Consider the following 14,283-nt stretch of genomic DNA (forward strand, 5'->3'; position numbering starts at 1 on the left):
CCATACCTGCTCAGCTGTCCTCGGATGGGCAGAGACAAGGTTGAAACAGTGATTTGTTCATTTGCTTCACACATGCCCACTCCAAACTGTGACAGACAAATGGTTTTTGCTCTGCCACGTATGGCTGCACTGCTAGCCTGGTCGTGTGAACAGAAGATGCTTTGTCCAATTGTATTACAACTAGTCAAAATGAACCATCACTCTAAGAAGTTTTGATTTGATCGCTTTCATTTCCTTTATCATTTTATATTTTCCTCAGCTACAGGCACTCCCATTATTTTGCAGTAATTTACATCTGATAGCCGAAGGGAGGGAAAACAGATACTTGCTTATTCACTATACTTTTTCTCAATCTTGAAATATAGAACTATTTTTCCCAACTAAACACACCTTCTTTGAGAGTGTCTCCCCATATTGCAGTAACAGCCTAAGAAAATTAGCAGAAATTATTTCATGTTTCAGTGCTTTGCTCAAAAAATGAATAGGAGACATAACAAGACCCAAAGCAAAGCCTCAACCGTATGGAGCGAACAGTTGCTTTACTATAGCTGTGCAGAAAAGCTGTGCTGTGCTTAACAACCTCTGTTGAAATAGACGTAACCCTATGTGAGAAATTATTTCAAGCAATATCTTTACAGCAGAGGAAAATGAAACCCCGAGTAGCCAGTCAGATGATTTTTATAAACTCAATCAATAACATGAATGCAGAAGTCCCTTACTTGATTTCAGCAGGTTTTGATCACACATTTGCATTTCCTCTGTAGACTTTCCACTGTTCTCTAAGGAACTGCATAGCCCTTCATCAGCTCTGATGACATTTACAGACTCTGGAGATCAAATTACAATATGCCATTCTGAAATGTTTCAGAGAAGCCAAGAAAACTAGCAAGCTAAAGTTTACAATTGCATTACACCTCTCCAGCCTTGTAAAATACAACCTTCAACTGCAGCATCTAAAAGCACACAAAGATACCTACAGCTAGATGTTACCATTCAGCCATTGCCACACATAGAGCTGAGTGTGGAGCTGCATCCTTCCAGAGGAGCATAGAGACTGTACTTCCTATGACATCCCACTAGAAGCACACGCTGCTCTTTTTTTTTTCAGGCTAAAACAGCTGCATGGTGCAGAGAAAAAAGCTGGCTACTGCTCTGCTTCTTCCCCTCTGTTTTTAAGTAGAAGGTGGCACATGGGAAGCAGATCCAAAGCCAGTTTGATCCCTTGTTACAGCTAAACTCTAGGTCTGCAGTTCATCCATGTGCAAGGAAGGTTTGCCTCCCAAGCTGTGAACTCCTCATGTTAGAAGGTATTTAAACACTTCAGAGCTGAAACCATAGATTTAGCTTTGACCTTTACAGTACAAAGTGTGCAATCAGCACATAAACGAGACAATATAGCCCTTCAAAAACATTCAGCTACAGTAAGGTTGCACAGCTTTTTAAGAAGTAAAAGCTGAACAAGCAAAAGTGGTGCCCATAGAACTGGAACTGTATGCCTTAGGGAGACCTCCTTGTTCTCCAATGAGGTTATATTACATACTCTATCCAGTCATAAAACAGCTTATAGCATTAGCTCATGTGGGCTTCCCAAATCAGTGTTCTCTTATGCACCACAGTTTCACTTCAACACTGTGCCAGATAATCTAACACCAAGCATTTGATCAGTATTGCAGACCCTGGCTCAGTTGCAAGAGTGAGGCAGGTGTTGCATTACAGCTGGAATTTGCACTGCGGACTAGATGGGTTATTTAGAAGTATATCATTTATATGGTATTTGAATTGTAGTTTTTCCTATAGGCACAAGCTTATCAATATGGTTGGGTGCCTTTATTGTCTGAGTTTGATTGTTTCATATTACCAAAACAATGAAATCAATACAACTGAAATGTATAATATTTACATAGGAAATAGAACTTTATCACGACAAATTGTGCATCAGCCACAGGGAATTAGGTCTCAAAATTCACATCAGAATATGATAGCTTTATCATCATTCACTGATGAATATAAGAAGTTTACATAGAAGCTTTCCTTTTTGTAAATAAGGAAGCAGGGCTATTTCTCATTGTCCTGGAACAGATACCATAGCAGTACAAACTATTACAATCACATTTGCTTTTTACCATCCCTTTTCTCTATCAGAACAAAGGCTTTCACAAGAGAGATACCTTTTCTAGTTCTCTTTTACTGGCAACTTAGGCTGTCACATAAGGCTGTGAATGGAAATGGCTGAGGAAGAGCATACACATAGCCTTTTCTTGAGGCCACTACAGGAACAGAACCTGTAGTGTGACAAAGCAGATACCTTGAAGTAGGAGTATTTGAAACCACCACAGCAAGGCTTGCCAGGCCATAAATGAAGAGATCCTGATAGAGATACCGTGCACTGCCCATGTCCCGAGAGACAGATTCTGTAAAAACTCATGCATTTGTTTCAGCATTTGTGAGGTGTCAGCTCTGATAGGTTGTGAACATATTTATTTGTCTCTATATTTAACCCACCTTAAGATTAGCACATTAATAGGATATCTGAATCACTCTGCATTTAAAATGGCTCTTACGTAAATAAAAAGAATAACATATAGAAGGACTGAATTAGGTATTAAAAGGAATGACTTAGCTTCACTTATCAGGAATGCAGGTTAAAAATGGACTTCCAATTCTCATCAGTGGTACTTTTTTTTCAAAATCTGGATGACTTAAGATAATGATTTTAAAGACCCGTAGTACAAATTATGTTTGTATTGAATAATGACAAAATCCTCTACTTTACTTTAAATAGATAGCTTATTAGAAATAATGTTTAATTTAAGAAGGCATAGTACATTTAACATCATTATTGTTTCCTATAATGCAACATCTTTAAGAATTTTAGATGAAAAATTGTCATTATAGAATATATTTGTTCTTCTCTCCCCTTCGACTTCCTTCCCCTCATTCCTCAAATGTTTTTTGAGGGTTCATTTACTTACCACTTCAGTGTCTTTACAGCTAAAATTACTTAATTTAAAAGTACTGTTGTCCCTCCACAGCTCTCAGTCCTTGAAATACCCAGCATTTAATCTATCTGATGGGGATGTTTCTAAGCTCATACATCAGCAATATGAAAGATTTGACACTGAAACTTAGTTAATAGCTCCATAGTTGAAGTTTTGCCTGGAACAGCGTATAAATTATCAAGCAACACAATAGCAATTCAAGGCTACCAATAGTAGAAAGTTATAAATGATGGATTTCTCTGTGCAAAGGTGACAGTATCTGGCAGCATGTACAGAAACAGGCCTTTAAAACAAGGCCAGTTAATATCTAGCAAACAGTTGCAGAAAATGTGTCCTGCTTTTCAGATTCTGTGCAATCAATAAATTTGCTATTGATAAGGTGGTCCTATTTGTCCTTTTTATTGGCAGCATGCAAGACGACAGTTTAGAATCCTCAACTTCAATATCTCAACTTCTGAGAGAAAGTTATTTAGCTGAAACTAAACATCAAGGGAACAGTGAAAGAAGCAGATCAGAACCAACTTCACATAACTTTCTTTACGGCAACAGTTCTGGTGATTCAGATGAGGTAGTTGCCCAAGATGACCTTCCAGATCTCTCCGCATTTTTGAGCCAAGAAGAGTTAAATGAAAGTGTAAACCTAGCAAGACAAGCTATTGATCAGAATCCACTGGAAGCTAAACAGGATGAGCTTCATCCCCCGGATCAACTGAAAAACACTGGAAAAAAGAAACAAATGGCCCACTCTACAGCTTTAAGAACATCAGACAACGGCCTGCCTGCAAACTTTTGCCAGGATCGTGCCACAGACGCAAAAGGTTCCAAGGGGAGCCCTCAAGATCTAAAGAAACACCTTCCCTCTGAATCAGAATCAAAAAAGGAATTCCTAAACAAGGCAGCAGATTTTATTGAGGAACTCTCTTCACTTTTCAAAGCTCACAACTCTGAAAGAATAAGACCCCGAACATGCAAAAACTACAGGAGCAAAATTGATTCTAAGAGTAAGTCTGCTCAAAAAGCTAGCTCTAGTCTCTCTGGTACATCAGAAAACAGAGAGAGGCTTTCCATTCCGCTACCTCTAGACTTGGAAAACAAATCAGAGGAAGCATTTGAAAAACTAGATGATCAACTAACAGAACACTCTGAATCTATCAACCAGCTGACAAGTGCAGAGCTAAAAACAGAGTCAGAATCTGCATATTCTGATGAGCCTCTCGGACAGCCACCGCGCTTCACTCAAAAACTGAAGAGCAGGGAAGTTCCTGAAGGAACCAAAGTGCAATTGGACTGCATTGTGGTAGGAATCCCCACACCTGAAGTCAGGTAAACGTGTTCTGCATAACCATTGTCATTTTGTGCATCTGTAACGGTAGGTGTATGCCTTACTCTTTCCAGATATTTTAATGAATGTATTTCAGTAATCTGCAGCAGAAGTCCCTTAATCTTCATTATTGAAATTGATTACAAAAAAGAAATGCTTTCTTTAAATCATAACAAAGGGTAGTTACATTTTACAACAACACATTCCAAGGCACATTGTTTTCTTTGAGTTTTAGAGAACTGTTTTTAAATACTCTATTTCCACAATAAAAAGAAATAATAACTTCTGAGTGAGAAGTTAATAGAAAACAAGACTATGTAAACTGGCAAATAAAAACACCGATAACTGATTTGAGATTAATGGCTTTTTAATCTGGAAGGGGGTAGATTCAGACTGGACATTAGGAAGAAGTTCTTTACCATGTGTGTGGTGAGACACTGGAACAGTTGCCCAGAGGGGTTGTGCAGGCCACCTCCCTGGAGGCATTCAAGGCCAGGCTGGATAGGGCTGTGAGCAACCTGGTCTAGTCGAGGTGTCCCTGCCTGTAGCACGGGGGTTGGAACTACATGATCTCAGAGGTCCCTTCTAATCCAAATCATTCTATGATTCTCTGAGCGAACACAGTTTCCTATATGTCAAAGCCCTCTGTAAACAAACAGAAAAGAAAGGAGTGCAACTGAGTTAGTATACAACTATCAACAGCTCAGTTCTAAGTCAGATTCTCACAAAATTCTGCCATGAGCTCAGAAAAAAATCAGTTCTAATCTATCAAGAGTAGGACACATTAATTGATGCTTATCCACATTGGACAACTAACCTAAATCCGACCACTTAGTTTTCACCTTTATCTATGAGGATTTTGAAGGTTAAATAAATAACATTTGCAAAGATCACTGCAGGTGAAAGGAAGTGTGGAAGAGCTACATTTTACTCATCAGTATCATAAATGAAATGAGAAATAGATTATGCATTTTAAATTTACCTTGAAAATTCTCAGTCTCATCGGTGTTTCTAAACCTAAATTTGTTCTCATAGAGATAATTAGCCAAATTTACCCCTCAGTGACACTGGTGGAATCACATTTCCTTTGCTGGGACTGCATCAATACAACATTAAGGAAAATTCTATCCACTTTCTAGAGAAGTACACTAATTATTTGCAAGCCAATGCCTGCAGTATCAGAAATAGATTCCTTTATAGGCATTCTAAAGCTGTGGTGTTTTTCTAAACACTGAAAAGAACCGTTTGTGTTCAGCACCTGATGAAGGGACTGGGAGTTTCACAGATGGCCCACTTTCTTCAATTGTCAGAATATTACAACAGTTCTTGCCTTCCTTATGTACTGAGACAATGCTGGATACAGCACTGCTGCAGTCAGTGCTATTATAGTCTTTCCCACCAAACTAATATGCACCATCATCAAATGAAAAACATTTAATTTTCCAAAGATGGAAGCTCCAAAGATTTCTGCAGTAAATAATCCTTGTCTTCCACTCCCTTGGTTTTCTGGCACACCAGATACTATTTTTCAGAAGGAAGAAGATTTTACAACACATTGATTATATATGAACAAAGATGTACAAATAATTCCTCTTGTATTCATCAGTCTTTAATTATGACAACCTTTTAAAAAGAGGTATCTGAACTGAAGCTGGAGAAATACTTCGTTTGGGAAGAATATGCTTTCTGTCCAAAATCACTGCTAAAATGAACCTTTTGAGGTATACTTACAGTGGAGCTCATGCATTCAGACCTTAGATAGAGTACTCTAACCAAAGAAGAAAACAGTGCCAGAAAATAGACAGAAAATATAATTCCTCAGATACTAGCATGCCTCTCTGAATATATCACTTATAAAGGCTTTGGGACTTATCTGTCCAGGCACTTGCCTTGATAAATCTTTTTATTATAATATTAAAAATGCCACTAGGATCCACGGACATGAGCAACAATTACTTTTTTTCTCTCATTCATAATTTATAAAAAAAGAGAATAAAGAACATTTTCTCTTATGTATATAGTCCTGTACATAAACCCAATCCAGCTTTCTTTGTATTTAAAGAAGGTGAACACTAATTTGCTTGTTTATAGGTACATACTTTGGTGCACAGTATTAATAAGTATTTCTCCAGAAGGCCACAAAATCATCCTTTCAAAAGGATGTTATACCCAGGCCTTTGACGCATACATAAAAATGAAAAGGTATTCATGCCATCTAAGTTTGGGTATTAAACAAGTATCTGAATTAGAAGCTGACACTGTAAAGTTACTGAAACCTCACAAGGGCAAATCACAGAACCCAAGACCAATGACTCATCCTAAGGAGTATCCATGGACATGCAGAATGCCTAACCCACCTAATTCAGGGACTATTCAGTTCCATGGGATTGGACAGTAAGTTCTCTTGTGACTTGGTCTGTTTTTGTCCCATCAAAACTTAAGGTTTTCCACTGAAATTTGTTTCAGTGTTTAATTTTATTTTAAATAATAATCTACGTAAGTGCATGATAGTCAATGCAGGAGCTGTTACACTTTCATAGAACAAGTATCTGTCAGAGTTGTCCAATGATAATACACTGCTGTCAGGCACTGTACTTCTCCATCTCAAGTGTGTACATGGTTTACTGACTCTTGCTTGAAAGAAGGACAGCATTTTAGAAGAACAGAGAAGACCAGAAGGGAAGGAATATTTTTCTAGGGACATGGACGCACAGATAAGTTAAAGGAGAATACAAAGCATTTATCTACCAGTCGCATTAACTGCTCCACTGAATGCTCCCACTGTGAAGTAAATGACAGAAGGGAAGGTACCTTGCATTCAGTGCAGCATGTTAGGGCATGAGGGTTTGAGTGCATAACAAAAAAAAAAGAGATAATTTTGGAATTACCTACTCACATGCTGAAGTCCCAAGGCCAATGTAAATAGAGACATGGAGAAAAAAATCCCATAGAGAAAGCAAGCCCCAAGCAGTCAAGCTCAAGAAAAACATCAGGCTTCACTTCACAGTTTCACAATTCAAACTAACAAATGAAAGATGAACCACAAGGGTGCAAGTATAAACCCTCCCTTTTTGTTTCTGTGCGTATGCATGTGTATGTACATGTTGTCAGCTAGGAGAAAGCTGGGAACATTAGCTGATCATAATCATTTGTTATCAAGATTTGTCCTGTTCATCCAAGATTCTTTCAACTCCACCCATGTGTAGGAGTAACACTAAGAAAGAGTGTAAAAAAGTCATTTGCATGAGTAATACATATTCATGTGCTTTCAGTCATCATGGCCTTTTTAATCACTGCTAGAACAAGAGGAAAACAGAAAATGTAACAAATTCTGGGGTATATGTTCCATTAATCACCAAGACTCTGAACACGTTTCTTCACTAAAAATAGTGCTCATCTTTAATCTGCTGTGTAGAGCTTCCAGAACAATCATAAAAGCATCTTGTTAGCCATAGCTCTGGAAGCTGTGCTCACAGCTGGCAACTGCCCTGCTTTTGGAATTACAAAGTTTCTGAGGTTTGTGGTGAAATAGTTTGGTATGCATGAAGCTGTGCAAGAAGAGAAGAATTCTAACAGATAAGCAAGACAAATACAAAAAAAAAATCAGTAGACCCAGGAATTCAGTAATTAGCAAGGTGGCAAAATGATGAGAGGAAGCTTAATGGTGGCTGGTTTTGAAGCATGATTTCCTCTTTCCTTCATCTAGCTGAACGCCCACAATTAAAAAGCATTTGTTGGACACTTGCACTAATTCATATTTGCTTGTGTCCTGTGACATACACTGGGCTTCCAAATCACAAAAGTGAATCCCAAGTTACTCATAACGCTTGTAACATTTAGACTTATAATGTTGTAGTGGTAATGTGGGAACCCAGAGCATTGTGAAACAAGAAGATTTAGCAAGCTCTATAGTGTCATTTCTCAGACACCACTTGCAGAAATCAGGTAGTTACACTGATGTAATGGTAATTATAAGGGAGGAAATCAGAGAGATTTAGAGTGAAGCTGATCACAAGAATGGATAGAACTAGAAAGTATGATGAACATTTGGACACCGCATTTGAAAGCATGACAGTACAAAACCAAATGGATCACAAAAACTGTAAATTCCCTTCATGATGGATAAGGGTCAAAATATCATTGGCAGCGATAGAGCAGTATAACTTACAGGCTTGGTGGATAGCTGTCTAGTGCATGAGAGCTCATGGAGGGACAGAAAATTGGATGGAGGAGCAAGAGTAGAAACTCGAAACTGATAGAAGTATCACTGCACAGAAAGCTAAAACCTTCCTGAATCAATCCAGATAGACCCATCCAAATGCTTTTAAGATAACTCAGCTTAATCTAATGAGATGTTATGGTAGAGGAAGTCTGTTGAGTCCATCTATCTAGAAAGAAGTTTCAATTAAATGTTAGCCTTTTACAGTATCATCAGTTGAACGCAGTGACACAGAAGAGACTGGCAAAGACTGATACTATGGTATAAGGGCCTGCAGCTAGTGCAAACATTAGCTCACATCTAAAGAGCACTACTACAATTACTGTTAGATTACTGACTATAATGCAGGTAAGGACTAAGTATTTAAGAGTCATGTGTAGCATATTTGCTCCTTCCCATGCTTCCTTGTATAGCTCTGTTTTTTATGAGTAATGATAGGTATGATAGTCACTTCTTTCCATGAGGCAAGCACTCCTTATTTTCTCAAGTTCAGAGGTGCCTACATTTTTCCAAACTGTTTGGCACATCACTCTTAGGTTAATTTTATTTATGAATCACACTGCATGGCATACACAGCCATCCTGGAAGTGTCATGAGGATCTAAAGTTCTAAAAACAGGCTGTATGTCATAAGGCTTCCATGAAAGCATTCTTTAACACAGACATACAAAGCTTAAAAAGTGTATTTCAGTGCTGCTTTGTTTGAGAGTAGATCTTTAACCAATTGCAGATTTTTAAGATTCTGGAGACACAACAGACTGACTAATATTTTTTTTTCCTGGCTGCCAAATGAAACCATTTATCTGCTCTAATGCTCAAAACCTAGAGCCAAGCTTCTCTTACAGAGAACTCCAATCAAGTAGATGGATTAATACTTAGGATGACTTTGGCACAGCAGATGACACTGCTTGTGCTGCATGTGAATCCGTGTTGTATGATGAAGCTATCACTACAATTCGTGGCAGGAATGAAATGTCAGTGACAGAGAATATTGCTACTTCAGTCATGCCACGTATCTCAATGTCAGAACTCCCTTTGTAACTGACATTTAATTGCTACCACGCACAACATTTTCATCGGAAGAATAAAATATAACGTTAATAAGCAAAGAATATATACGGCCACACCAAAGGTTTACCTACGACCTAATTTTAGGAGAGAGAATTGTTACTCACCTCTAAGAACTGAAAACAAATAACATAGTCAGCACACAATCAAAATAATGATTTCACATTGCAGTGAAAATAGTGTCTAAAGAACACGCTGTATAGGAGAACTAAACCCAGGTTTGAAACAGAAATTAAATCCTGATGTTTTAAATCACTTTCATTGCAAATTTTGGAATCAAAGGGAAAAAATAAATAAATTTTAAAAAATAACTCATTCTTCATCATCTGCGTGAGTCTACTGAAGGAATATACTACTCATATACTACTAATATAACTGCAGGAAATAGCTTACACGATGTGTTTAATTTTGTTTAAAGGAATTTAGAATTTGCCTCACAAAGTCATGCATTACAGACTTGTCTCTACACTAACAGCTGGAAAAGCTCATCATGAGGAACACAGAGTTCTTATACCTTACTGATGATTGTATCACAGCATTGCATGTATTTTGCATTATGGGTCACTTGGCTGAGGAACCACATTAGGGTGGATACAAAAATATAATATTATTGTACTATGTAAGTTATTTTAATGTTCTGAAAAGATGCTGCTAAAATGAAATCAAATTCTATAACGTGAGTATTCTCTTCAATAGTTTTTTATATCTGCTAAAATTAACATGCTAAAACAAGACTACATTGTAAGGAAGAGGTATGAGGTAGCTATATAAAAAGACATGAGTAAGTGCCATGACTCAGCTCCCAAACTTATACAGTTGCCTACATGAATTACACTTCTGAAAGTCTGCTTGTACATCCAAGCACACAATATGTGCTTGCAGTCACTCAACTGTGTATGAGCATTAAGTTTCCTCTTCTGAAAACATAAACATTGCCAATTATCACCAACTGCAAATCTTAAAAAGAACAGAAAAATAAATCTTGTTACATAGAGAATTAAAAAGAACCCGTTGAGGATCACAAGAATCCTATGTCAATTCCTAGTCTGGAATCTAAAAATGGCACTAATCAATTTCAAAGGATCTGGTTAATCAGCTCTCTGGTGCGCATTACTGCATTTCTCCCTTGGGACTGCTAAAAATTTCCTCTACTTACTCACAGCTGCCAGAGTTAATCTTTTTTCCCAGGCATTAGAAATTTGTGTTCTGAATACCAAGGGCCCTGCGCCTCATCTCCATATGAGCTGTTATGTCTGTATCTACAAGTTTGTAAGGGCATCGCTGAACAGATAAGCAAAGGTAATGCTGCGGGGGAGCCAATTAAGAAGAAAGCTTTATCTAATTACTCATAGGACAAAGACTGCTGCTGTAGCCACCTGACTGCCCCACCCCTTCTTTTACGGTTACTTGCAAGTATCAGAAATAACAGAAGAGAATTTGTATAGTTCACTTATCCTAGATCCACGTGTCCAGTGCTCTTGCCCAAACCCATTTTCCATCAGACCAGACCAGAGGCAGATGGACCCGCAAGCATATTGGAACCTCTCACCCTTTCTTCACTAAGAGGCTTCCAGGAAAAAAAAAAGTGAACATTAAGACGGTAACATTTTAAAGTAATGCTGCCAGTATCTGCAAGAACTTGTCTATCAGACCTCTAAGGCTCAAATGGAAGAGAAGTGGATAATCTTGGCTGAAGTTCTCTGTACAAAGCAGCACAGGTTTCACTTTGGTAAAACTCTGCAAGAAGGATGTAGATGTATTTTACTGTAGTAAATCTGTACTACAGCTGTGAAACGTCATGAAAGAGAGAGAGGGCATTTCACACCCCTGCTGGCATTCTCTTTTATCATGATGATATTTACCACATACCTGTCTGCTGCAGTCAGAAACATCAGTTTCACAACAGTTGTTTTATCAGAAGAACTTTCATTTCTCATTAGAGTGAAAGCTTGTAAAAGAAGAAAACAAGCAAATGTAGACACAAAACAAGACTTCTATGCTTTAGCTCTATCTATAGCAAATTGTCTTTCTAAAAGTGGCAATTGTGTTAAGCAGTATAATTCATTCTACAGTGCAGGAGATTCCCACCATAAGAGGTGGACATGTACAGTTTTGAGGCTGTGAGTGAACTGCACAGCTATGGATTACAGTAACATGCAACTTGAGGTGGACTGGGGAATACCCCGCCTGCTTTAAGAAAGCCATGTTAGACAGCTGATAGTGACAGTGCATGAATAGTACAGTTTACTTCTTATCTCATCAGTATTTAAGTTCCAGTTCTGTACTCCTTTATACCTCACAGCCCTTTTAAGGCTCCTTTTTCCAATTGTAAAATATGCTTCTATTAAGTTCTGGTTTTTCGCAGTATGGACTTCCTTATGGCCTTTTCCTTTTATCCCCAGCATATTCATCTGGGGTTTTCTTCATGCAAAATTTGCATCACAAACTGCTGTAAAAAGTTGTTTCCAAGAGGTGAATGTAACTAACTGGCTAAACAGATTTGTGTTCTTTATATATCTAAGGTGGAATTGTACCAAAACAATTTGCAGTATGAGCTTGAAAATAGGAAATATTACAATTTAATAATCAAAATTCTATCTTTAGTCTTTCCTCCACAAATCCTATTTGGTGCAGCATATAATAGTAAATGCATTTCTCATTACTTTGATAGAATCTCAGTGGGGCTTTTTAAATTTAGCTAGTTATTTTAAAACAGCAGTATTTCTGAATATTATCCCAGCCTTTCAACTTTGAATTCCTATACACAGTTCTACACTTTTGCTATAAAACCTAGGTTGTCCTATAAAATTTGAGCCTGGTTCTGCAAACTCACATGCTTTTCCTCCTTTTGTTGTGTATTTCTCATTTTATCAAGCAGTAATAATCAGGACTGCTCTCCCCTGCTACTAGATCTCAAAAGTTGAGCTGATGGTTTCTGTCGTTAACACATCTCAATGAGCTGTCTGTTCGGTTGCTGCTTTTCCTTTTCCTTGGATTCCTGCATTTGCTGAAAGCCCCTTGCTGAAAACTGAGGGAGTTAAGAGCGCTTAGGAAAGTCTTAAATGAGAATGTGAAGTCTCTTTAGGGCCCAGAACACTTGTGGATATTTAGCTGGGTTTCAAAGAGCAATTCAGCAATGTCATCCAGAAAAGAATTCAGGATCCAGATTTCTTACTGGCTATTACCCTGCAAGGAAGTATCTCCATATTTTAATAGATCACTTCTCTTTCCATATTTATGTACTTTTTTTTAAATTTTTATTAGCAGATTTTCTTAACTATTCGACCAAATGAAGAGTAACAAAATTTTCTGTAAGTCACATTCTGAGTCAACATGAACTTCAGAATCACAGATTTGAAGGAAATTTGTTTCTTTAAGGATTGTTGTGTTTGGTGGGTTTTTTTTTTTTTGCTACGCTTTAAGCTACAACACATCTGAATGCACCTCAAGAGAATTCAGAACTACACTGATAGCATTCCAACCTCATAGCTTCCTTTTCTTTCACCCTACCGTTGAATTAAATAAATCAGGAAAAATATGTCCCTTATATAAACTAGTTTGTTAGTATGTTTAAAATACTGCAAAGAAAGGAGCTCTATTATTTGCTGTACCTGAATATTGAGAAAACCATAGTTATTTTATTCCTATGACTGTTGATCCAGCTTGCCTGCGGTACTCTGCTGGAACCTTCAGGCTAAAAACCACCTATTTTATCATCAGAGAGACTTCCAGTGTTGTCATTCTTGTTGTCAAGTTGCTTTTACTGATAAAACCAAAATGTTTGTTTTTACCTTGCAGGTGGTACTGTGAAGGCAAGGAGCTTGAAAATTCGCCAGACATTCAGATTATCCAGACAGGTGATCAACACTCGCTGGTTATTGTGGAAGCTTTTGAGGAGGACACAGGACGTTACTCGTGCTTTGCTTCAAACATCTATGGAACAGACTCCACATCTGCAGAGATTTACATAGAAGGTAACATTATAAATTGTGGAATTACAAATTCATTATAAATTCTGGAATAAGTAATACAGAATTAAGATAAAATTATCCATTTTGTATGTTACCTGACTATCAGATTTATCACAAAAATACATAGAAGTCATTTCAGTCACTACTAACATACTTAGTGCCTCTGTAAAACATCTTTCATATAATTGACGGCTCTTTACTTATAAAGTTATTATGTTGCTTCCTTGAGATTTTATGTATTTCATTACAAGATCAAAGACTAAAAATACTGAAATTCCAATATCAATATGTTTTTTGCACATGGTTACTCTAAATAAAAGAAGTCTCAACTTTGCGTGTAATTCTTATCAGCCCCTCTTCCCGAGCATCATTACTGTGGATTGAATACAGAATAGCTCTTGTCACAGCTGGTCTTTTTCCACAAGAAAAATTTTCAAGTAGCTCAATCCTAACCCATTATTGGAATGTTGTAACCAAAATGAAAAAGTACATGGCAGCAATTGGATCTTTTACTTGCACAATAGATGCTGTAAACAAAACAAAATATGTACCTGCAGATTGAAGTCTATTATTCCCTCCCCTCCTTTTTATACCTTGCATTTTCTTTTACTTTTTCTAAGAAAGGTCAATATGTTATCTCTTTATAACACCTTTTTGTAAGGTTTTAGATTGTAGCCATCACCACATTGAGAGGAGTACAACTTTA

The 14,283-nt window shown here is 37.4% G+C and overlaps 1 protein-coding gene across 3 annotated transcripts in view; it reads left to right on the forward strand.

The window, feature by feature from the left end:
* Nucleotides 1–14,283, forward strand: part of MYPN (myopalladin) — a 71,781-nt gene that overhangs the window by 20,085 nt on the left and 37,413 nt on the right. For all 3 annotated transcript variants that reach the window (XM_046943344.1, XM_421565.8, XM_040703176.2), the window contains 2 exons: nt 3,408–4,322; nt 13,405–13,580. In XM_046943344.1, the coding sequence (XP_046799300.1) occupies nt 3,409–4,322; nt 13,405–13,580 (1,090 nt within the window). In that variant the 5' untranslated portion in view covers nt 3,408. The remainder of the gene's footprint in view (nt 1–3,407; nt 4,323–13,404; nt 13,581–14,283) is intronic.

This window comes from Gallus gallus, chromosome 6, assembly GCF_016699485.2.
Source record: "Gallus gallus isolate bGalGal1 chromosome 6, bGalGal1.mat.broiler.GRCg7b, whole genome shotgun sequence".
Classification (NCBI taxonomy): domain Eukaryota; kingdom Metazoa; phylum Chordata; class Aves; order Galliformes; family Phasianidae; genus Gallus; species Gallus gallus.